General features: G+C 39.6%; 1 protein-coding gene across 1 annotated transcript in view; it reads right to left on the bottom strand.

Moving 5' to 3' along the window:
- RGS7BP (regulator of G protein signaling 7 binding protein) overlaps nucleotides 1-26,714 on the bottom strand; it is a 309,940-nt gene that overhangs the window by 79,607 nt on the left and 203,619 nt on the right. The window contains exon 3 of the mRNA XM_053701326.1: nucleotides 16,971-17,101. Within this exon, the coding sequence (XP_053557301.1) occupies nucleotides 16,971-17,101 (131 nt within the window). The remainder of the gene's footprint in view (nucleotides 1-16,970; nucleotides 17,102-26,714) is intronic.

Here is a 26,714-nt window from a genome sequence, read left to right as displayed (position 1 = left end):
AATAATAACCCCACCCCCCAATTAGACCAAAAATAAAACGCCAAACAGCAGTTGTCATGGTTACCACTGAGTCATAACAACAACAAAAAACAAACAGTGATCAGCTTAAAACGTCTGAGCCATAATCAGTGCAAACTATACAATATTATAATTAGTGACTCTTAGATTAAGGGAGAGGGCTGAAGGAGCATAGATTCAGAGCAAGGAGGACAGCACAGTTCTAAAGGCCCAAAAAATTATTGTGCCGATGAACCCGCCCACTTACGGGTCCACCCGAAAGCACAAGACCAAACCAGACCGTGCAGTATATACCTTGCACGCACATAGAGATAAATTGACTCTCAAGTAGCACATTCCAACAAAGTGAACACACTGATGAGTACAAACTGCAACACCCTATAATAGTCTATCCGCACCAAAACCTGCCCTTAGAGTAACCAGGAAGTTCAAGCCAAATTGTGGAAAGCAGCCAATCAGAGCGCTGCAATAGCGGTCACATATAACAATTACAAGTGTTTAGTATGGAACCTAGTTAAGACTCAACAAATGAATTTCCCGGTTATACACCATACACATTCACCTTAACTCACCATAATGATGGTGTTGATCCATCGGTGCATGCAGCACTCGCCACAATCGTACACTGACACTGGAGAAACCACCTACTGGATGTGATTGGTGGACCAGAGCCCAACCCTCCAAAGTGTCATAAGCTTAAGCAGCGGTCACCATGGACACCGTAAAACAATAGTCCAATATTGCGTGCTACACTTGTAAACAAGCCCCTCTTCAAAAGACCTTTACGGGCATAAAACTGGGAGAGAGAAAAAGAACTGAATTAATGCCAACACCTAACTCATCAATCGGTGTTGATACAACTCCGAATTTCTCGAAATTATTCATATGAGAGCTGGATTGTTAGTAATGCAAATGCAGCCCGACAGTGAAAGGTCAATGCGTCGCAAAAGGTTGCCATAGAGACACCCAAACAGCGTTTGACCCGTATCACAGCTCATAACAAACAGGCTCCTAGAGGCAGGCTTGAACACCTTAGGGGCATCCCCAACAAGTATACCATAAATAAATAGAATTGCCCAAATTTGAAACACATAATCCACTATGGTTGGATCAGTCGAACACTGTATACATTGGATCAAGCAACATGACATTCTGAGACTCAATACTGAGGAAGCAGTGAGTGTACACAAAACACCATTGCTACTTATATTATACTTCACTAGCACCCTGGTAGTTGGACTTAAGTGAGAGTGCACTCCTTTGCTATTCTATATATATATATATATATATATATATATATATATACATATATATATATACACACACACACACATATATATATATACACACACACACATATATTTATATATATATATATATACACACACATATATATATATATATATATATATATATGTAAAAATAGAGGATAGAAGTCCTCAGAGGGTGCGCAGGTGCTGACTGTCGAAAAGAACTCTAAGGCGATGGCTGCACTCCCAATATTCGGTCCCGATGGAATCCGGAGCTATGAGAAAGGAGGGGAAGAGAGGCGCCCAAACCATAAAACAGTATCGTAGTGTGATAATAAAAGAGCCCCTCACTGCCAAATAAACCCGCGTTTCCCGGCTAGAAGTGCCGCTTCATCAGGCTGTGTCATAATGAGCCTTTGCTGACAATAAATACCTTACAAACACCTGTTAAGGGGGCGTACCTAACAAGTGATACCTGTCTTCCTGTTCTAAAATTAACCTGTTCATCACCAGCATTAACAAAGTTAAAACATACTATGGTGGATACATCAACATTAAAACAATGATAAATGGTACATCATCTGGCATTAAGTAACTATTATATTACATGACATGTACATATACCGTTAACAATAAAAAATATATAAAAAATAATAAATAAAAAGTCCCTTGTATTATGGGAGTGTATCTATTTACTCATAGGGAACTTCAGTATAACAGCATTAGTGGAAAAAATAAAAACCAATAGTATTCTAATAAAAAAATTCAGGATCCCCATAATGCAAGTGGAAAATATATTGGTAACCCTAGAAATTGGCTGTTCGGTATATAATAAGAATACAACATTATTAACAGAGGGGGCTAAAATGGTGGTACAACACTGCCACTCATAAAAATTAGTTACAAGGACCTTACAAATGGAGCTAAATCTCAAACATATTGAGTAAATAAATGGTCACTGATGGTACTGTAAAGTATAATGAGACTATATTACATTACCTGCTGAATCTATAGGCCTACATAAGATGGAAATATTGTGATAATGATATCTGAGAGAGAAAGGTACTCACTGGACCACACAGATTCTTCAAAACGCTGCCAAATCAATATTGAGATTCAGGCCATTGGGATGAAGACTCCCTAGGGTGTGGATCCAGTAGGTCTCCCTCTGTCTCAATCTGGACATTCTATTATATAAGTGTGATACTGGGATAAATTATATTGGACAAATACTGAAGCATTCTACATAGCCATTATGATGGTAATTACAGTGTCTGGGGACGCTATGGTTCTTTAGACTCTTTTTCATATTTCTCAGATGTTCTGACCATCTGATACTGAGTCTTCTAGAAGTTCTACCTACATACGGGACCCCACAAACACAAGACAATAGATATATTACATATCTGGATGCACATGTGATGTGGCCAATAATGGAAAAAAGTTTGCCTGTGACATTTGATTGGAACATGGTTTGTTTATGTGTAATTTTACAGCATAATTTACAGTTTTTCATCTTACATCTATATGAACCTATCGGTAAAGAACCTATCTTATGGCCATTGATCTTAGTTTTATGTTTGACTACCTTACTAGGGGCCAACATTGATTTAAGACTGGGTGCCTTTCTATAAACTATATTTGGCTTTTCAGTCAAAATCTTCCCCAAAATTGGGTCTTTTTGGAGGATTCTCCAGTGTTTATTTATTATCTGACGTATTGTTTTATGGTGACGATTGTATTCAGTGATAAAGGGGATAAATTTTTCCATAAAATCATTTTCATCTTTTTTTGGCTGTACATTAGTTTTTCTAAAATAGTCTTCTCTTTTGTCTTTCTTGACCTCACGGCCAAGAGGACGTAGAGGACGAGGAACAGCCCTCAAAGAGGCAAAACTACAGGCACTGAGTAAAGGGATACACAATCTCTCATCACATAAACTCAATGATGATGAAGTGAGAATTTTAGGCAGAGGCCTATCATTTTGTCCTACAAATGAACACAATATTTTTTCACTATTTGTGGATTTAAATAGATTTACTCAAAAATTATCAGTACAAAAATATTTTGCAGAGAAGAAACTAAAAAATGACACAGGTATTCCCATTATTACTGATTTAATGGATTCCAGATTAAAAGAAACACGAATCCCAGTATTTGAACCTGATTCTCTAACTGACCAATTATATGAAGGTTTCATAAGAACTCAGTTTAGAAATAAATCGAACTTTACACCAAACTTACAGAATAATGCCCACATTGAAATCTTCAGGCAATTAGTGGGGGAAGATTTAGAAAGAATTCCTACAAACAAAACCAGAATGAATAAGAACAAAAATAAAATTCAATTCAATCTTTTTCCCAATGAGCGTAGAGCTATAGATAGCCTAAAAAATGATAGATCCATAGTTATAAGACAGGCAGATAAGGGGGGCGCCATTGTCCTCCAAAATTTGGAGGATTATCTCATGGAGGCCCGTAAAATTCTATACGATACTACGTATTATTCAAAATTAAATCATGATCCGACCCAACAATTTACAGCAATTTTAAAAGATATTGTTGAATCAGCATATAAAGAGAACATAATACTTAAAAAAGAAAAATACTTTTTGTTGCCCAAAGAACCAAATTTGGCATTTTACTATCATTTGCCGAAATTGCATAAGAATCTGACTTGCCCACCGGGACGGCCCATTATCGCGGGCATTAGTAGCCTTACTGATAATGTGTCGTCCTATGTAGATTTTTTCTTACAAAAACATGTACTGGGTCTCGAATCATATATTCGAGATTCCAGTGATTTGATTGATAAACTGGATAAAATCGAGATCACTCCTGATCTAATATGGATAACATGTGACGTTCAGTCGTTGTATTCAAATATCCAGCATCATTTAGGCTTATCAGCAGTATCTGAATTTCTATCAAATGATATCTATCTGCCGGACGCTCAATGTGATTTTATTTTACAATTGATCTCCTTTATTTTGAGACACAATTATTTTATGTTCCAGGATGATTTTTTTCTTCAGGTCAAGGGTACCGCCATGGGCACCAGGTTCGCCCCAAGTTATGCCAACCTGTTTATGGGCTCATTTGAACAACAATTTATATATGAGGGCATTTTTGGGGCGAGCCTGGTGTTCTATGGGCGGTACATTGACGATATGGTTTTTATCTGGAGGGGCGATATCACGTCAGCCAATAGTTTTGTTTAGTACTTGAATTCGAATGATAGAGGCTTAACCTTTACTAGCTCCATACATCACGAAACCATAGTTTTTTTGGATTTGGTACTTAAATTTGATGGTCCTAAAGTCACCACTGTCACCCATTTTAAGATGGTTGACTGTAATAGTTATTTAGATTTTACTAGTCACCATTACTTCCCATGGAAGCGAAATGTGCCATATGGTCAATTTAAAAGAATTTGTCGTAACTGCAGTACCCTGGGGGACTATGAAGTACAAAGCTTAATATTAAAAGAACGTTTCAATGAGAAACATTATCCTTCACATATTATAGAAAACGGCTATAAAAGAGCCAAGAAAGACAAAAGAGAAGACTATTTTAGAAAAACTAATGTACAGCCAAAAAAAGATGAAAATGATTTTATGGAAAAATTTATCCCCTTTATCACTGAATACAATCGTCACCATAAAACAATACGTCAGATAATAAATAAACACTGGAGAATCCTCCAAAAAGACCCAATTTTGGGGAAGATTTTGACTGAAAAGCCAAATATAGTTTATAGAAAGGCACCCAGTCTTAAATCAATGTTGGCCCCTAGTAAGGTAGTCAAACATAAAACTAAGATCAATGGCCATAAGATAGGTTCTTTACCGATAGGTTCATATAGATGTAAGATGAAAAACTGTAAATTATGCTGTAAAATTACACATAAACAAACCATGTTCCAATCAAATGTCACAGGCAAACTTTTTTCCATTATTGGCCACATCACATGTGCATCCAGATATGTAATATATCTATTGTCTTGTGTTTGTGGGGTCCAGTATGTAGGTAGAACTTCTAAAAGACTCAGTATCAGATGGTCAGAACATCTGAGAAATATGAAAAAGAGTCTAAAGAACCATAGCGTCCCCAGACACTGTAATTGCCATCATAATGGCTATGTAGAATGCTTCAGTATTTGTCCAATAGAATTTATCCCAGTATCACACTTATATAATAGAATGTCCAGATAGAGACAGAGGGAGACATACTGGATCCACACCCTAGGGAGTCTTCATTCCAATGGCCTGAATCTCAATATTGATTTGGCAGCGTTTTGAAGAATCTGTGTGGTCCAGTGAGTACCTTTCTCTCTCAGATATCGTTATCACAATATTTCCATCTTATGTAGGCCTATAGATTCAGCAGGTAATGTAATATAGTCTCATTATACTTTACAGTACCATCAGTGACCATTTATTTACTCAATATGTTTGAGATTTAGCTCCATTTGTAAGGTCCTTGTAACTAATTTTTATGAGTGGCAGTGTTGTACCACCATTTTAGCCCCCTCTGTTAATAATGTTGTATTCTTATTATATACCGAACAGCCAATTTCTAGGGTTACCAATATATTTTCCACTTGCATTATGGGGATCCTGAATTTTTTTATTAGAATACTATTGGTTTTTATTTTTTCCACTAATGCTGTTATACTGAAGTTCCCTATGAGTAAATAGATACACTCCCATAATATAAGGGACTTTTTATTTATTATTTTTTATATATTTTTTATTGTTAACGGTATATGTACATGTCATGTAATATAATAGTTACTTAATGCCAGATGATGTACCATTTATCATTGTTTTAATGTTGATGTATCCACCATAGTATGTTTTAACTTTGTTAATGCTGGTGATGAACAGGTTAATTTTAGAACAGGAAGACAGGTATCACTTGTTAGGTACGCCCCCTTAACAGGTGTTTGTAAGGTATTTATTGTCAGCAAAGGCTCATTATGACACAGCCTGATGAAGCGGCACTTCTAGCCGGGAAACGCGTTGCTGTTGTTTCTTTTACCAAATAAATACAGACGTTTTATATACCTGTCCGATCCTGGTGTTTTTACTATCCCCCATTTCATCCCCCATCGTTAAGTTGAGACCCGCTGCCTGTGCTAGAAGTTGTTTTTCTGATATCTTCTGTGGCAGTGTCCTGGATCGTATTGGAGTTATACGAGCCTAGCAAAAGTACCTATTGATTGGTGGACGGGGAGTGACGTATGCCCACGGAGGTGTGTCAGTCGGGCGACTCACAACAGTCCCAACCTGCGCATAGAGGCACGTCATCCGTGCCGCCTATCTTGTGAATATCCAGATCAGCGGGTTTATTTGGCAGTGAGGGGCTCTTTTATTATCACACTACGATACTGTTTTATGGTTTGGGCGCCTCTCTTCCCCTCCTTTCTCATATATATATATATATATATATATATATATATATATATATATATATACACACACACACACATATATATATATATATATATTTATATATATACATACATACATACACACACACACATTTGTACCGGTCACTGATTGAAACTTGACTTACAATAGGGTTTAAATGAAGGAAGCAAAAAAAAAAAAATCTAAATTGGTTCAGCAAAAAAGGCTTTGCAGTGAAAGAGTTAAATGGGTCCTACTCACCATGCTATTGTATTTCCTCCTGTACCTGCAGATCTCTATAGAGCCGCTCTCTTATGTCAACTCATTACAGATGGCAGTGGGTAAAGCTCTGCATTTTATACTGGGCACCGCCATCTCGGTACGTGCAGGTTATTGCATCCTGTGACATAAGCAGTGCTCTTTCACAGATCAGTGACATTTCTGGCTTTTTTACAGCTATTCCTTGCTCTTTGATTTTGCTTGCACAGCAGAGAGCAGAACAATTACACGTTTGCAGGTTTTTTTATACATAGTTTAAAAGTTACATAAGTATAAAAAAGCAACTGCTGGTTTGAATATCTTGTGGAAGTGGTCACCTTATTGAACTGGACTACCATTTGGGGCCTTTTTTCATTTATTTGATGCAGAATGTTACTAACCAGCAGCTTTTACAGGTTAAATTAAGACAATAGCTTTGAAGAGAGCTGCAGTCACATAAAGAAAGTCAATAGCATGGTCAGTAGTAACTATGCTACTGTAGTTGTACTCAGCAGTGTAATGTCCCTTAAAATCCAGGAACATCACTGGGTCTGTGAATATGCACCACTTCCGCTAAAGAGTGCAAGATTACCAATAGTAACAATGCTATTAAATTAAATTCCATTCAGGAGCCGCAAGCATAGCACCTTCCAAGTAGATCACAATCAAGAGTGCTGGTCACACACAGATGCCAATCACCAGGCCTGCCGTTTGGACAGGGCGAGAGGGGCACCCACCCAGGGCCCCGTGGTTTAGGGCCCCCCACACTCTCAGGGGTGAGGGTATGAGAAGGTGCAATGTACATCCTGTATTTAGTTTATGAAGAAGTGTTTATGGTATCAGGAGGTGTAATACATAGTTATTCTTTCTATAGATAACACTGAATGTTGGGACAGGGGTTGGCCAAACAGGGAGTAGAGCATTTGGGGTAGGGAAATAAGAGTGCTTAGCTTTGGGGCCCCACCAATTTGTCTTGCCCAGGTCATCGCAAATGCCAAGGGTGTCCCTATCACTAATGTCATCTTTCTTAATTTTTTTTAGTTTTCTTTGCAAGGGTTAACACACAGTAAACTGGGATCAGTTATTCAAACATAAAATAAAAAACAAAATGTTAAGTATCACTTCCCTTTCCACAACCCCCAGTCATTCGACCGAAGGAAAAGGAGAGAAAGGAAATAACACAAGGTGCAGAAGTGCCTGAGGTTGATTTAAAAAAAAACTGTCTGAGAAAACAGGGAGGGCCGTGGACTCACCGTGTCAAGAAATAAATAAATTTATCAGGTAAGCATACATTTTGTTTTCTTTCTTAAGACACGGTGAGTCGACAGAATCAATTACTGTTGGGAATCAATACCCAAGCTAGAGGACACAGATGATTAGGGAGGGCTAGACAGGTAACCTAAACAGAAGGCACCATTGCTTTCAGAACCTTTCTCCGAAAAGAAGCCTCAGCCGAGGCAAAAGTATCAAATTTACACAATTTAAAAAAAGTGTGCACAGAAGACCAAGTTGCAGCCTTACAAATCTGTTCTACAGAGGCCTCATTCTGGAAGGCCCAAGAAGAAGACACCGACCTAGTGGAGTGAGCTGTAATTCTCTCAGGAGGCTGCTGTCCAGCAGTATCAAAGAAAAGTCAAAGAACTCCAGCCACCACATTCAATAAAATACCTTTATTCTTTCATATATAGGGTCCCAGCAACATATACAACATTTCAAGCCTGCTTGCAGGGATATGGCTGCACCTCACTGACGAGGCCCAAAGGAGGCCGAAACGATCGTCTGGGGTTGTCATTTTCCTTGTTCAGAGGAGAATTGCCTGGTATTTCGGGGCTGGACTGACCATGTTGGCGGGCTCAGACTGATATACTTCAGGAAAGTTTTCCTCTGTGAAAGCACAATTGGGCAGAAAGAAGCTACTCCCAGGTGGCAACCAGGCCATAGAACAAGCTATTGATGCTGCTGTTCGTTCCTGGCAGACTGCTTCTCTTTCTGTTTTGCATATGTAAATGTGACCCTGGGGATAGTCTCCCTAAGGGTGATGGGGGAAACCAGACGTGGACTCCTTGCCCAATGTGCTTAGAGGGATATGGCTGCACCTCACTGACGAGGCCCAAAGGAGGCCGAAACGATCGTCTGGGGTTGTCATTTTCCTTGTTCAGAGGAGAATTGCCTGGTATTTCGGGGCTGGACTGACCATGTTGGCGGGCTCAGACTGATATACTTCAGGAAAGTTTTCCTCTGTGAAAGCACAATTGGGCAGAAAGAAGCTACTCCCAGGTGGCAACCAGGCCTTAGAACAAGCTATTGATGCTGCTGTTCGTTCCTGGCAGACTGCTTCTCTTTCTGTTTTGCATATGTAAATATGACCCTGGGGATAGTCTCCCTAAGGGTGATGGGGGAAACCAGACGTGGACTCCTTGCCCAATGTGCTTAGAGGGATATGGCTGCACCTCACTGACGAGACCCAAAGGAGGCCAAAACGATCGTCAGGGGTTGTCATTTTCCTTGTTCAGAAGAGAATTGCCTGGTATTTCGGGGCTGGACTTACCATGTTGGCGGGCTCAGACTGATATACTTCAGGAAAGTTTTCCTCTGTGAAAGCACAATTGGGCAGAAAGAAGCTACTCCCAGGTGGCAACCAGGCCATAGAACAAGCTATTGATGCTGCTGTTCGTTCCTGGCAGACTGCTTCTCTTTCTGTTTTGCTGATTCTGACCAGGGCCTGAAAAAAGGATTGTACATCCGGCACATCCTTTGAGGGTACTGACGGATAACCCCTTCTCGAGGCCTTCCTGGAGAAAATATAAGATCCTTGGGATCCTGACCTTACTCCAAGAAAATCCTTTAGACTGCCCCTAATAAAGATATTTACACCATATCTTATGGTAAATATTTCTAGTGACATGCTTATGAGCCTGAATCATGGTCTCAATGACCGATTCGGAAAACCCACGCTTAGCTAAAATCAAGCGTTTAATCTCCAAGCAGTCAACTTCAGAGAAGTGAGATTTGGATGAAAGAAGGGGCTCTGAAGCAGAAGGTAGTCTCCACGGAGGCAGAGACGACATCTCTACTAGATCTGCATACCAGATCCTTCGAGGCCACACAGGAGCTATTAGAATCACTGATGCTCTCTCCTGTTTGATCCGAGCGATGACTCACGGAAGGAGAGCAAACGGAGGAAAGCGATATGCCAACCTGAAGTTCCAAGGAACTGCCAGAGCATCTATCAGAAAGGCTAGAGGATCTCTCAACCTCGAACCGTACCTTGGACGGTCTCAAGAAGGATGTCCCCATGGACAGTTGCTCCGGACGGATCCACCAAGATAGTGAGTACCTGGTCCGAGCATCCATGGATATCTGCTGAGATAGATCTGAATGATCGCCGTTCCACTGTCTTAACATGCACAATTGAAGAGGTCTGAGATAGAACCTGGCGAATGGAATGACGTCTATGCTGGAGACCATGAGTCCGATCACCTCCATACAATGAGCCACCAAGGGGCTTGAGAAGGACTGAAGGGCAAGACAAGAGGACGCAATCTTCCTGCGTCAACGGTCTGTGAGAAAAATTTTCTATTCTATTATCTTACCCAAGACCCCTTTCTGCTTGGGGTACTGGTACGATGACACCTAGAGAGTTGAGATCTACCACACATTCTAGAAAGGCTTCTCTCTTTTCCGGTCTTGAAGACAGGTTTGATAGAAGGAATCTGCCCCTGGGTGGATGGGATCTGAACCCTATCCTGTAGCCTTGGGCGACAACGTCCAGAACCCAAGGGTCCTGAACGTCCTGTAACCATGCTTCTTAGAAGAGAGATAATCTGCCCCCTACTTGGAGACCGGTCGGGTGCTGCCCCTTCATTCCGATTTTGTCTCGGCGGGCTTCTTGCTCTGCTTAGACTTGTTCCAAGAATGAGCCGGTTTCCAAGTACCCTTGGACTGGTCTGCTTTTGCAGGGGGCTGCTGGTGCTGGGCCTTGTCCGCACGAAAGGGACGAAAAGTAGATCCTTTAGGCTTAGCCCTCTTATCCTGCAGTAGGAAAGCTCCCTTGCCTCCCGTAACCATGGATATGATCGAATCCAATCCTGGACCGAACAGAATCTTTACTTGAAAAGGCAGCGACAACAGCCTCGACTTAGAGGTCATGTCTGCAGACCAAGACTTTAGCCACAGAGCCCTGCAAGCTAAAATGGAAAAACCCGACACCTTTGCGTTCAGGCGGATAATTTGCATATTGGCATCACATATGAAAGAATCAGTGATTTTCAGCGTCTTAATCTTGTCCTGTATCTCGTCGATGGAAGTCTCCCCCTCGACCATTTCACACAGAGATTCACACCAATATGTCGCAGCTCCAATATGTCGCAGCTCCGGCGACAACAGACGCTGACGGCTGAAAAAACAAACCCCGTATGTTGAAACATTTTCCTTAACATGTTTTCCAACTTTTTATCCATGGGCTCTTTAAACGACGAACTATCCTCCAGGGGAATAGTAGTCCCCTTTGCGAGCGTGGAGATAGCACCATCCACCTTAGGGACAGTACCCCACAGCTCAAACTGAGAGTCCGGGATGGGGAACAGTTTCTTAAAGGAAGAAGAAGGGGAAAAGGAAGACCTTAATCGCTCCCATTCATTCTTAATATTTGCTATCTTAACAGGAACCGGGAAGGCCTGAGGCACCACCCTGTCCTCATATACTTTATCAAGCTTAGGAATCGCAGGTTCTTCTGGAAGTTTCGGTTCTGGAACCTCCAGAGTAGTAAGCACTTGTTTCAGCAAAAAGCGCAAATTTTCCATCCTAAATCTAAAGTCAGGCTCCTCCGCCGCCGGAGGTTTAGATGACACGGACTCTGACCCAGAAGGGGCCTCCTAGGAAGAGTCGGAGTGGCCCTCGTCATTGTATAACCCCTCAGCATTATCCTCAAGCATAGACAACCCTGGGCCAAGCCGCCATGGTACACCCTACGTTTGCGCTTAGCAGAACGTGGTAAGGCATGGATCACTTTCGATACCGCCGTTTGCAGTTGATCTGCAAAATCTGATGGACAACGAATCTCTCCCACAGGAGTAATGGTTGGACGCTGGGGAGCTGCATGTGCAATAGGAGATTGATGCAGGGAATGCACCTCACGGGACGGGGACCCCTCAGAGGTGGATGGCTCAGTAGTACTAGACATCCGTTTGGTCTTAGATGTCGTAACTTTATTAAGGCATGTGGAACATAGTTGAGCAGGCTGTTCTACCAGAACCTCCTCACAATAAACACAGGAATGAGACCTAGTTAAAGAGGGCGAGCGTCAGAGTCCTCCATAGCTTGCGTTGATATTAAGAACTAGATTGGCTTAATAAATAGGCACCTTTATGACCTTCAATGGCCGGGGCACTCACCCCCTCCTACGACCCGGACTACAGAAACTGTTTCATCTCCTACGCTGCTGATTAACAGAGAAAGTAGTCACACCCAGTCACATGGAATGCCCGGCAGGAACCGCCCCTGCCTAAGGAGAAAACGCGCCAAAAAAGAGCTGCGCCATACTCCAGTAAGTCACCTGAAAGTTCCACACAATGCCAGAGCCTCATCTCGCACATAACGCAGCAATGAAACAAACAATATCATGTATAACCCCTCCCCTGTTCAAAAATTCCCCTTTCCAGGAATATTAACCCTTGATTCTCTTAAAAGATAAAAGGCATCACACTGTGACACTAACTTCTGTGTTTTCATTCTTTAATAAACCTAGGCCGTGGAACAGGAACACGGCCCTTCATATGTGACAGGTTAGTAACCTCGCTCCTGACATGGACTTGAGTGTAAATAGCAGGCAGCAAAACTCGTCAACACTGATTGCTTGTGGAGCTGTTAAAATGAGTCGGGATGGGTTTGCATCTCTAACTTTCACCCAGGCTCTCACTGAGAGGCTGACAGGACTACTTAAAACACCAGTCCCATTCTGAAGAGTACTACCCTCCATAAGAGACTACTCTGATCTTCGCAATTTCACTGCCGTCCTCCTGTGACGAAAGGCAAAGAATGACTGGGGGATGAGGGAGGTGGGGGACATATTTAAGTCTTTGGCTGGGGTTCTTTGCCTCCTCCTGGTGGCCAGGTTCTTAATTCCCAACAGTAACGAATGAAGCCGTTGACTCTCCTCCCTTTAGATGGAAAATGCCTTTACTACCCATTCCCCAGCTTTGTACAACCAACATTTTTATATTAATATACTTTATAACATTTAAACCTCTAAATGTCTGCCTGTACTACAGACAGTCTCTTATCACATGCTTTTTTATTAGCTTTTCACAACAGGAGACTGCTAGTTCACGTGGGCCATATAGATAACATTGTGATCATGCCCGTAGGTTGTGGCTGACACTGCACTAATAGGCTAAAATGCAAGTCAAGAGATTATAAATAGTCATGTGATAAGGGGGCTTTCAAAAGAGGCTTAGATACAAGGTTATCACAGAGGTTAAAAGTGTATTAATTTAACTATATTGGCTGTGCAAAACTGGCAAATGGGTAATAAAGGGATTATCTATCTTTTTAAACAATAAACATTTTTTGAGTTAAAGGACCAGTCCACACAGTAGATTTGCATAATCAACAAATGCAAGATAACAAGACAATGCAATAGCACTTCAAATGAGTAGTAGATTTTTTTTTCCTGACAATTTTAAAAGTTATGTCTTTTTCCACTCCCCCTGTACCATGTGACAGCCATCAGCCAATCACAAATGCATACACGTACCATGTGACAGCAATCAGCCATTCACAAATGCATACACACTTATTCTTACACATGCTCAGTAGGAGCTGATGACTCAAAAAGTTTAAATATAAAAAGACTATGCACATTTTGTTCATGGAAGTAAATTAGAAAGTCGTTTAAAATGGCATGCTCTATCTGAATAATGAAAGTTTAATTTTGATTGAGTGTCCCTTTAACTGTCCCTTTAAAAACACTGCTGTGTGTTCTGGGCATTGCAGATATAGCATAATTGAGGCCAACCCAGGCTAGTGTATCTAATGCTTGCTTGTGAGACTATCCAGCAATATTGCAATATTTGACTGTTGCGGTGTATACAATTACTGTGTCTGTCAGTCCAGTGATGCCCATATATAGAATTACAATTTTATGTTAAACAATGGTTGTTTATTTATACTTCAATTTTAATTTCTGCCCTTGGCAATAAATGGGTTAAAACACAAGTGTCAAAATACCACTAGGTAAATACTCTGGGGTGTTTCAATTCTACAAATATATACTTTTGTGTAACAGTTTTTAATTGGATGACCGCTGTTTACCTTATAGTCAAAGCAAAGGAAATTTTAGCGTCAAACCAATAATTCCATCTTTGAAGTTTGTGGCTTATATTTGACATTAATTACTTGTAAACCGTAAACCGACATATGGGATATTAAAATCAGGACAACATAATGAATCTGTTTGGAGGTATTTTTCTTTAGCTACATTAGGTTTTTAATCTCTATGTATTATATTATGCACCCATATAGGGTATCACAAGAAATGCCTGTTTGTCTGTTAAGAAGCAATTTATAATATGTATTGGTGCCCGATAATTATGGTGAAACCAATACTGAGCGAAAATGTCCTCTGACATTTAAAGGGACAGTTAACACCTTGAGATTTATAAATAAAATATTTAGGTATGCATGTTGAAATAACTTTGTGATTAATTTTCATTATTTTTTCCCCCTTTTCGTGTAATTTAGCTCTGAAAATTGAAAATTGTCTAATTTTCAGAACATGAAAAGCACGTGCTGATTTTCTAATGCTCATACTGCTACATAGCTGAGCCTAACGGGCTTTAACTGATAACTACTGCAAAACAGATTACTTTATACTAACTTTATGACAGTAACTAGCCTTGTGGTCTGCAGAATAAAGCCCAGATTGGCTCTTCCAAATGGTGGGTGGAGTTTGGCAACTGAAAAACAATTGCAGTCAAAAAGGATGCTATGTTTTTTAAAATGTTAAAGTCTTGACTGATGTTATTCTATAGAAAAACAGAAATGTCTTGTAATACAAGGTCCACTGTTGCTTTAAGAACAGAAACGGGAGATTTTTTTTTTTTTAAAAGAGCTAGGAAAGTGAAAATGAAACTTGAATGATTCACATAGACCATGACACTTTTAGACACTTTTAAAATTGCTTCTATTTTCACATGTGCTTTGTTTTCTTGGTATCTCTTGTTGAAAAAGAATAAGCACATATCCTACACTTGTGTTCAGCTAGCTGCCAGTAGTGCACTGATGTTTCTTCCGCAAATAACAACAAGATTATTAAGCAAATTTGAAAATAGAAGTAAAACTGTATTTTTTATCCAAATTATGAAAGAAAATGTTGGGGTTTTCCTTTCCCTTTAATGCTTTAAACTAAAGTGTTTCTTTAAAACAAATGGCTAAGGAAAAAATGGAGACGTGTAGATAGCAGCACCTCTTGGTGCAACCTTTGTGGCTATAGTACATATGTTACTGTTTCAATGTCACCATCAAAATAACCCTTTATATACAATAATAACTTTTTGCTGAACTCAAGGGGTTAAACTACAGACATCAGAAGTTGCAATATTTTTGTCAGAACAAAAAGTGACACCATTTAGATTCATATCAAACTTTTCAGCATCAGCTTTGAACCCCAGTAATCATCAATGGCTGATATGGAAAAATCCTCAGCTCTGTGCAGGAAGAGGAACACACTCTGTAAGGTCTGACAAAAAAACAAACTGCTTTAATTAGGATAGAAACACAATAGACTGAAATACCCTCTTTTTGTTTCATTAATAAATAAAACACAAGTGTCACTGATTTACGTTCAGGGAAACATTCAGTTTGTAACAGTTTCATTTCGTATGTGTTTTTTTGTAAAGTACAAATAATTCTGCTGTTATTCTCTTCCTTTCTTTTATTCTGCCACATTTGTTGTATTCCTATGATCATGTACCCTGAGGGAGCAGTATAAAAGCTTATTATCTCATGACAGAACAAAAGTCTTAAAGGGACAAAATAAGTCATTTCTTTGTTGAAGAATGGTATTTAAAGGGATACTAAACCCAAATGTTGTCTTTCATGATTCAGATAGAGCATGCAATTTTAAGCAACTTTCTAATTTACGCCTATTATCAACTTTTCTTCGTTCTCTTGCTATCTTTATTTGAAAAAGAAGGCATCTAAGCTAAGGAGCCAGCCAATTTTTGGTTCAGTACACTGGACAGCATTTATCCACCAATCAGCAAGCATAACCCAGGTTGTGAACCAAAAATGGGCTGGCTTCTAAACTTACATTCTTGCTTTTCAAATAAAGATTGCAAGATAATAAAGAAAATTGATAATAGGAGTAAATTAGAAAGTTGTTTAAAGTTGCATGCTCTATCTGAATCATGAAAGATAAAATTTGGGTTCAGTGTCCCTTTAAGAATGTCATGTTTGGGGGCGGGGGGAGGAGTTACTAAACTTAAAGAGATAGGAAAGTCAAAATTAAACTTGCATGATTCACTTCTATTTTCAAATGTGCTTTGTTCTCTTGGTATCCCTTGCTGAAAAAGAATACACACATATCCTAAACTAGTGGAAGCTGCTGCTTATTGGTGCCTGCACACATTTGTCTCTTGTGATTGGATGACTACATGTGCCCATCTTGCTGCCAATAGTGCAATGCTGCTCCTTCAGCAAAGGATAGCAAGAGACCAAAGCATATTTGATAATGAAAGTAAATTGTAAAGTTGTTTAAAATTGTATGTTCTATCCAAATCATGAACAAAAAAACTTTAAGGTTTCCTGACCCTTTAATACTATTTCAGGTGTATGGAGGCTTTAGCCTGCCTACCAATACAGCTATTGGAGTTATCCGTATTAGCCAGTGAACAACAGATCAGTATCTGTTCTGCATAAACGTTTACATTTAATTGAATCAGTTTTGCATAATATATATTTTTTCCTCAACATGTTTAGCTGCTGCTCTTGTGTACAATATATATAATCCTCTAATGCCCCTTAAAAATACCTTTCCGCTGATGCTGCAGAGATCCTAATAGACACATGGATTTCAGCATTTCTGTTGTATACATTTCCAGACAACACTGCAATTGAATATAAAGTCGGCAGATTTCAGGATGAATTTCTCCATCTTCTGGCCTGAAACATACAAAAAATTGCATAAAAAAACAACAACAACCCCCCCAAAGTTTTCTTACATATTTACATTTTATTTGATTTATATATTTTCTTGATTTGAGTCAGAAGTTATTCTGCCATATGGTTGGAATATATATCCCTCCCAGCTAATGTTTCATAAACTATGGATGGTCAATGATCGTTTAATGACTGTGTGGCCAGCTTTTTTTATCTACGCATTTGTTTTTGGATCCATCACCCAGATATATTATATGTGTAGATGTATATATATATATATATATATATATATATATATATATATATATATATATATATATAATGCTGTGTTACTACATTTACAGAAAGATTAGTGTGTCCTGACTATTTTAACACAAGGCATAATGTAATGCTGACCTAGTCAGTAAGCAAGAGTATAATATATATAGATATCTGGGAGTGACTAAGTTACAGAAGCTTACCATAACTTACAATACCTTGTTTGGGATGGGGCCAAAATTGTTGGTCAGCAGTTTAAAGGGTATATAACTCAATATGAGCAAATGGAATATTGAGCTGCCTCTCTAGAGAAGGGTAAGATCAGGTTATACTCCACACCTTAAGGCCTCCCATAGATGAACAAATTGCGAAATATAAAACTATTTTACTATTTCTCTTGTTACTTTGTTTTGTCTGTGGTTTAACCTTGTAAAGCAATAATAAAGTAATCTTGTTATTTATCTTTCTTTAATAAATGGGTGACTGATTATTATGAAGAAAAGTATTGTTATCCGTACTTGAAGGGTTTTAATCAAATATACGAAAGATGTATATAAATCCGTTTGCACAAGGCTCATTTTGAATATAATTAATAATTTTGTGTTGTGAAAAGCTTTATTACAAAGAATCTGTTTGCCTTTAAGTGTATTTTCTTACATATACAGTATCTTACAAAAGTGATTACACCCCTCACATTTTTGCAAATATTTTATTATATCTTTTCATGTGACAATACTGAAGAAATGACACTTTGCTACAATGTAAAGTAGTGAGTGTACAGCCTGTATAACAGTGTAAATTTGCTGTCCCCTTAAAAATAACTCAACACACAGCCATTAATGTCTAAACCATTGGCAACAAAAGTGAGTACACCCCTAAGTGGAAATATCCAAATTTGGCCAATTAGCCATTTTCCCTCCCCGGTGTCATGTGACTCATTAGTGTTACAAGGTCTCAGGTGTGAATGGGGAACAGGTGTGTTATATTTGGTGTTATCGCTCTCACGCTCTCTCATATTGGTCACTGGAAGTTCAACATGGCACCTCATGGCAAAGAACTCTCTGAGGATCTGAAAAAAAAGAATTGTTGCTCTACATAAAGATGGCCTAGGCTATAAGTAGATTGCCAAGACCCTGAAACTGAGCTCCAGAATGGTGGGCAAGACCACACATCAGTTTCACGGGACAGGTTTTACTCATTACAGGTCTCACCATGGTCGACCAAAGAAGTTGAGTGCACGTGCTCAGCGTCATATCCAGAGTTTGTCTTTGGGAAATAGACATATGATTGCTGCCAGCATTGCTGTAGAGGTTGAAGGGGTGGGGAGTCAGCCTGTCAGTGCTCAGACCATACGCAGCACACTGCATGGCTGTCATCCCAGAAGGAAGCCTCTTCTAAAGATGATGCACAAGAAAGCCCACAAACAGTTTGCTGAAGGCAAACAGACTAATGACATGGATTACTGGAACCATGTCCTGTGGTCCGATGAGACCAAAATAAGCTTATTTGGTTCAGATGGTGTCAAGCATGTGTGGCGGCAACCAGGTGAGGAGTACAAAGACAAGTGTGTCTTGCCTACAGTCAAGCATGGTGGTGGGAGTGTCATGGTCGGGGCCTGCATGAGTGCTGCCCTCACTGGGGAGCTACAGTTCATTGAAGGAACCATGAATGCCAACATGTACTGTGACATACTGAAGCAGAGCATGATCCCCACCCTTTGGAGACTGGGCCGCAGGGCAGTATTCCAACATGATAACGACCCCAAACACACCTCCAAGATGACCACTGCCTTGCTAAAGAAGCTGAAGGCAAAGGTGATTGACTGGCCAAGCATGTCTCCAGACCTAAACCCTATTGAGCATCTGTGGGGCATCCTTAAACGGAAGGTGGGAGAGTGCAAGGTCTCTAACATCCACCAGCTCTGTAATGTCATCATGGAGTGGAAGAGGACTCCAGTGGCAACATGTGAAGCTCTGGTGAACTCCATGCCCAAGAGGGTTGAGGCAGTGCTGGAAAATAATGGTGGCCACACAAAATATTGACACTTTGGGCCCAATTTGGAGATTTCCACTTAGGGGTGTACTCATTTTTTTTGCCAACGGTTTAGATATTAATGGCTGTGTGTTGATTTCTTTTAAGGGGACAGCCAATTTACACTGTTATACAGGCTGTACACTCACTACTTTACATTGTAGCAAAGTGTAATTTCTTTAGTTCTGTCACATGAAAAGATATAATAAAATATTTACAAAAATGTGAGGGGTGCACTCACTTTTGTGAGATACTGTATGTATAATGTGTGTGTGGGTGAGCGCATGTGTATGTGTGCATACGCATGTGTATATGTGTGCATGAAAATGTACATGGACGTGTGTGTATGTACAGTACAGGGAGTGCAGAATTATTAGGCAAATGAGTATTTTGACCACATCATCCTCTTTATGCATGTTGTCTTACTCCAAGCTGTATAGGCTCGAAAGACTACTACCAATTAAGCATATTAGGTGATGTGCATCTCTGTAATGAGAAGGGGTGTGGTCTAATGACATCAACACCCTATATCAGGTGTGCATAATTATTAGGCAACTTCCTTTCCTTTGGCAAAATGGGTCAAAAGAAGGACTTGACAGGCTCAGAAAACTCAAAAATAGTGAGATATCTTGCAGAGGGATGCAGCACTCTTAAAATTGCTAAGCTTCTGAAGCGTGATCATCGAACAATCAAGCGTTTCATTCAAAATAGTCAACAGGGTCGCAAGAAGCGTGTGGAAAAACCAAGGCGCAAAATAACTGCCCATGAACTGAGAAAAGTCAAGCGTGCAGCTGCCAAGATGCCACTTGCCACCAGTTTGGCCATATTTCAGAGCTGCAACATCACTGGAGTGCCCAAAAGCACAAGGTGTGCAATACTCAGAGACATGGCCAAGGTAAGAAAGGCTGAAAGACGACCACCACTGAACAAGACACACAAGCTGAAATGTCAAGACTGGGCCAAGAAATATCTCAAGACTGATTTTTCTAAGGTTTTATGGACTGATGAAATGAGAGTGAGTCTTGATAGGTCAGATGGATGGGCCCGTGGCTGGATTGGTAAATGGCAGAGAGCTCCAGTCCGACTCAGACGCCAGCAAGGTGGAGGTGGAGTACTGGTTTGGGCTGGTATCATCAAAGATGAGCTTGTGGGGCCTTTTCGGGTTGAGGATGGAGTCAAGCTCAACTCCCAGTCCTACTGCCAGTTTCTGGAAGACACCTTCTTCAAGCAGTGGTACAGGAAGAAGTCTGCATCCTTCAAGAAAAACATGATTTTCATGCAGGACAATGCTCCATCACACACATCCAAGTACTCCACAGCGTGGCTGGCAAGAAAGGGTATAAAAGAAGAAAATCTAATGACATGGCCTCCTTGTTCACCTGATCTGAACCCCATTGAGAACCTGTGGTCCATCATCAAATGTGAGATTTACAAGGAGGGAAAACAGTACACCTCTCTGAACAGTGTCTGGGAGGCTGTGGTTGCTGCTGCACGCAATTTTAATGGTGAACAGATCAAAACACTGACAGAATCCATGGATGGCAGGCTTTTGAGTGTCCTTGCAAAGAAAGGTGGCTATATTGGTCACTGATTTGTTTTTGTTTTGTTTTTGAATGTCAGAAATGTATATTTGTGAATGTTGAGATGTTATATTGGTTTCACTGGTAAAAATAAATAATTGATATCCCCCTAAAATAGCTATAACTAAAAACAAACTAAAAACTACTTCCAAAACTATTCAGCTTTGATATTAATGAGTTTTTTGGGTTCATTGAGAACATGGTTGTTGTTCAATAATAAAATTAATCCTCAAAAATACAACTTGCCTAATAATTCTGCACTCCCTGTATATGCATGTGTATACTATATAAATATATATATATATATATATATATGTATATATATGTATATATATATATATATATATATATATATATGTATATGTGTGTGTGTGTTTATGCATTTTATATATCAGCAGTTAAGCACTAATCTGCAAAATAATCTCTTCGCTAAATAAATGTTTTAAAAGTATTATTTAGTATTTATTGTCTGTACTCCAGAGTAAAATACTTGATAGCCTATCCTATTTCCTTTGATTAAGAATACACTGTACTAAGTAATCACTATGGACAATGCACCCAGGTAAGGCAAATTGCAGCATATTTAAAAGGGGCATACATTTAATACATTAGAGCAATTTTTTGCACTTTTCCTTGCATAGAACAATCACCTAGAATACAAGTTTTGCGTTTGTGTTTTAACGCTGAACAAAAATGGCCATTTCAGCGTTAAAACAGTAACGCAGCATTATGAGTCTTGTCGGTATAGCTGTACCGCAAGCATTTTAGCTTGTAACACAACGTCAGTCGCGCACGCTAAAAAATTACGTTTTTGTGTGGGATTTCCATAGCGCTGCTATTACAAGTTTTGCAGTGAGGCTAAAATGCTTGCATTCCAGCCTATACCGTCACAATCTGTTTCGCAATCTGAGAGCAGTAATTATGAGTTTTACGCAACAAAACTGTTACACAAAACTCATAACTATTACTGTTACAAAGTACACTAACACCCATAAACTACCTATTAACCCCTAAACCGAGGCCCTCCGCATCGTAAACACTATATTAAACTTATTAACCCCTAATCTGCCGCTCCCGACATCGCCACCACTAATAACATTTATTAACCCCTATTCCGCCGCTCCCAGACATCGCCTCCACTAAATAAAGTTATTAACCCCTAAACCTCTGGCCTCCGACATCACTGCCACTAAATAAACCTATTAACCCCTAAACCGCCAGCCCCCACATCGCAAAAAACTAAATTAAACAATTAACCCCTAAACCTAACAACCCAATAACTTTAAAATCAAATTACAAGATCCCTATCTTAAAATAAATAAAAACTTACCTGTGAAATTAAAAAAAAACTAAGTTTAAACTAACATTACTATTATACTAAAAACCCCTAACCTACGATAAACTACTAATAGCCCTTAAAAGGGCCTTTTGTAGGGCATTGCCCTAAGGAAATCAGCTCTTTTACCTGACCCCCCAACAGTAAAACCCACCACCCAACCAACCAACGCCCCAAAATAAAAAAACCTAACTAACAAAAACTGAAAACGGCATTTGTATGGGCATTGCCCTTAAAAAGGAATTCAGATCATTTTCTTGTCCTGAAAAGGGCATTCAGCTCTTTTAAGAAAAGCCCAAACCCTAATCTAAAAAAAAAAAAAAAAAAACACCCCAAAAAAAGTTTAAAAAAACCTAACACTAACCCCCGAAGATCCACTTAGTTTTTGAAGTCCGGACATCAAGGCAGGAAAAGAAATATTCATCCAGTTGGCAAGGTCTTCATCCATCCAGGTGGTGTCTTCTATCTTCATCCAGACGGCACCTTCTATCTTCATCAATCAGCCAATAGAATTTCAATAGCTCTCATCCTATTAGCTGATTTGAACAGCCAATAGGATTTCAGTAGCTCTCATCCTATTGGCTGATTTGAATTTCAAAAATAAAATCAGCCAATAGGAATGAAAGGGACGCCATTTTAAAAAGGATCCCTTGCATTGAAGATTCAGTATACGGCGGTGGCCGTATGAAGAGGTTGCTCCGCGCCGGATGTCTTCAGGATGGACCCGCTCCGTGCCGCCAGGATGAAGATAGAAGATGCTACAAGGATAAGATAGAAGACCTCGCCGCCTGGATTAAGACTTCTCGCAGCTTGGATGTCCGGAACTCAGAAACTAGGTTTTTTTAAAACTTTTTTTGGGTGTGTTTTTTTTTTTTAGATTAGGGTTTGGGCTTTTCTTAAAAGAGCTAAATGCCCTTTTCAGGGCAATGCCCATACAAATTCCCTTTTCAGGGCAATGGGTAGCATAGGTTTTTGTTAGAGTTAGGTTTTTTATTTTGGAGGGTTGGTTGGGTGGTGGGTTTTACTCTTGGGGGGTTTTTGTATTTTTTTTCAGGTATAAGAGCCGATTTCTTTAGGGCAATGCCCTACAAAAGGCCCTTTTAAGGGCTATTGGTAGTTTATTGTAGGCTAGGGTTTTTTTTTAATTTTGGGGGGGGGGGGGTTTATTTTTATAGGGCTTTATAGGGTGTAATTGTTTTTATTTTGGATAATTTTGTTTGTTATTTTTTGTACTTTAGTATTTTTTATTTTTTGTAATTGTAGATTTTTTTTTTAGATTTAATTTATTAAATTGATAGTTATTTTAATTTTAGTATAATAGTAATGTTAGTTTAACTTTTTTTTATTTTCCCAGGTAGGTTTTTATTTATTTTAAGATAGGGATCTTGTAATTTTAATTTAAAAAGTTAGGGGGTTGTTAGGTTTAGGGGTTAATAGTTTAATTTAGTTTTTTGTGATGTGGGGGGCTGTCGGATTAGTGGTTAATAGGTTTATTTAGTGGCAGTTATGTGGGAGGCCAAAGGTTTAGGGGTTAATAACTTTTATTTAGTGGTGGCGATGTCAGGAAGCGGCAGAATCGGGGTTAATAACTTTATTATAGTGTGGGCGATGTTGGGGTGCAGGGGAATAGGGGTTAATAACTTTATTATAGTGGCAGCGATATCGGGAGCCGCCGATTAGGGGTTAATAAATGTATTTTGGTGGCGGTGATATTGGGAGTGACAGATTAGGGGTTAATAACATTATGTAGGTGTCGGCGATGGCGGGGGCAGCAGATTAGGGGTGTTTAGACATGGGGTTTATGTTAGGGTGTTAGGTTTAAACGTAACTTTTTTTCCCCCATAGACATCAATGGGGTTGCGTTACGGAGCTTTTCATTCCACGATCGCAGGTGTTAGAAAAAAAATGAACACTCTCTCCCCATTCAAAGCAGCGCTTATATTTTGTGCGGTATGGAGCTCATCGCCACCATACTCCCACGTACAAGGCGGCTTTTCTAAAACTTGTAATGGCAGCGCTATGAAGGGTGAAATAACGCAATGTTTGTTGCGTTCGTTTCGCACCCTCTATAGCGCAAAACTTGTAATCTAGGTGTATGTGATTAACAGCAAAAGTAATACGTGTTTAAATGCAATGCTATATTTTGCAGGGGTTATCTACTGAAACACAGTTATTTGCAACAAGCAAAAGTGCAATAGTAAAATACTGTAACAGATGATTTTGTTTTTGATCTTTATGTCACTTTAAAAGCACAGTGGTAAGTTATTATCATTATTATTATTATCAGATATTTGTAGAGCGCCAACAGATTCTGCAGCGCTATGAACATAGGTGGTATACAAAATAACATTTACAGGGGTCAAGTGGGTACAGGGCCCTGCTGAGAGTTGCACTGTTGAAGTCGGCTCTTAAAGGGACAGTCAAGTATAAATTAAACTTTCATTATTCAGATAGGACTTTTAGGACTTTTAATTTTAATTGACTTTCCAATTTACTTTTATCATCAAATTAGCTTTTTTCTCTAGGTATTCTTAGTTTAAACTAAACATAGGTAGGCTCATATGCTAATTTCTAAGCCTTTGAGGGCTGCCTCTTATCACATGCTTTGTAAATCTCTTTTCAACACAAAGAGACAGAAAGTACATGTGGCTATATAGATAACACTGTGTTCAGGCACAGAAAGTTATTTAAGATCTAGCACAATACAATGCTAAATTTAAGACAATAGATAATAAACAGTCATGTGATCAGGGGGCTGGAAGAAGGTTCCTAGATACAAGGTAATCACAAAGGTAAAAAACATAATTTATGCTTACCTGATAAATTTATTTCTCTTGTAGTGTGTTCAGTCCACGGGTCATCCATTACTTATGGGATATATTCTCCTTCCCAACAGGAAGTTGCAAGAGGATCACCCAAGCAGAGCTGCTATATAGCTCCTCACCTCACATGTCATATCCAGTCATTCGACCGAAACAAGACGAGAAAGGAGAAACTATAGGGTGCAGTGGTGACTGGAGTTATAATTTAAAATTTAGAACCTGCCTCAAAAAGACAGGGCGGGCCGTGGACTGAACACACTACAAGAGAAATAAATTTATCAGGTAAGCATAAATTATGTTTTCTCTTGTTAAGTGTGTTCAGTCCATGGGTCATCCATTACTTATGGGATACCAATACCAAAGCTAAAGTACACGGATGAAGGGAGGGACAAGGCAGGAACATTAAACAGAAGGAACCACTGCCTGTAGAACCTTTCTCCCAAAAACAGCCTCCGAAGAAGCAAAAGTGTCAAATTTGTAAAATTTGGAAAAAGTATGAAGTGAAGACCAAGTTGCAGCCTTGCAAATCTGTTCAACAGAGGCCTCATTTTTAAAGGCCCAAGTGGAAGCCACAGCTCTAGTGGAATGAGCTGTAATTCTTTCAGGAGGCTGCTGTCCAGCAGTCTCATAGGCTAAACGTATTATGCTACAAAGCCAAAAAGAGAGAGAGGTAGCCGAAGCCTTTTGACCTCTCCTCTGTCCAGAGTAAACGTCAAACAGGGAAGAAGTTTGTCGAAAATCTTTAGTTGCCTGTAAGTAGAACTTCAGGGCACGGACCACGTCTAGATTATGCAAAAGACGTTCCTTCTTTGAAGAAGGATTAGGACACAATGATGGAACAACAATCTTTTGATTGATATTCCTGTTAGAAACAACCTTAGGCAAAAACCCAGGTTTAGTACGCAGGACTACCTTGTCTGAATGAAAGATCAGATAAGGAGAATCACAATGTAAGGCAGATAACTCCGAGACTCTTCGAGCCGAGGAAATAGCCATCAAAAACAGAACTTTCCAAGATAAAAGCTTAATATCAATGGAATGAAGGGGTTCAAACGGAACACCCTGAAGAACTTTAAGAACCAAGTTTAAGCTCCACGGAGGAGCAACAGCCTTAAACACAGGCTTAATCCTAGCCAAAGCCTGACAAAAAGCCTGGACGTCTGGATTCCCTGCCAGACGCTTGTATAAAAGAATAGACAGAGCAGAAATCTGTCCCTTTAGTGAACTAGCGGATAAGCCCTTTTCTAAACCCTCTTGTAGAAAAGCCAATATCCTAGGAATCCTAACCTTACTCCATGAGTAACTCTTGGATTCACACCAATATAAATATTTACGCCATATCTTATGGTAAAATTTTCTGGTAACAGGTTTCCGAGCCTGTATCAATGTATCAATAACCGAATCCGAAAACCCACGCTTTGATAGAATCAAGCGTTCAATCTCCAAGCAGTCAGCCTCAGAGAAATTAGGTTTGGATGGTTGAAAGGACCCTGAATTAGAAGGTCCTGCCTCAGAGGTAGAGACCATGGTGGACAGGACGACATGTCCACTAGGTCTGCATACCAGGTCCTGCATGGCCACGCAGGCGC

This window comes from Bombina bombina, chromosome 2 (assembly GCF_027579735.1).
Source record: "Bombina bombina isolate aBomBom1 chromosome 2, aBomBom1.pri, whole genome shotgun sequence".
Classification (NCBI taxonomy): domain Eukaryota; kingdom Metazoa; phylum Chordata; class Amphibia; order Anura; family Bombinatoridae; genus Bombina; species Bombina bombina.
Note: the sequence above shows the minus strand (reverse complement) of the source record. Positions and strands in the feature narration are given on the sequence as shown.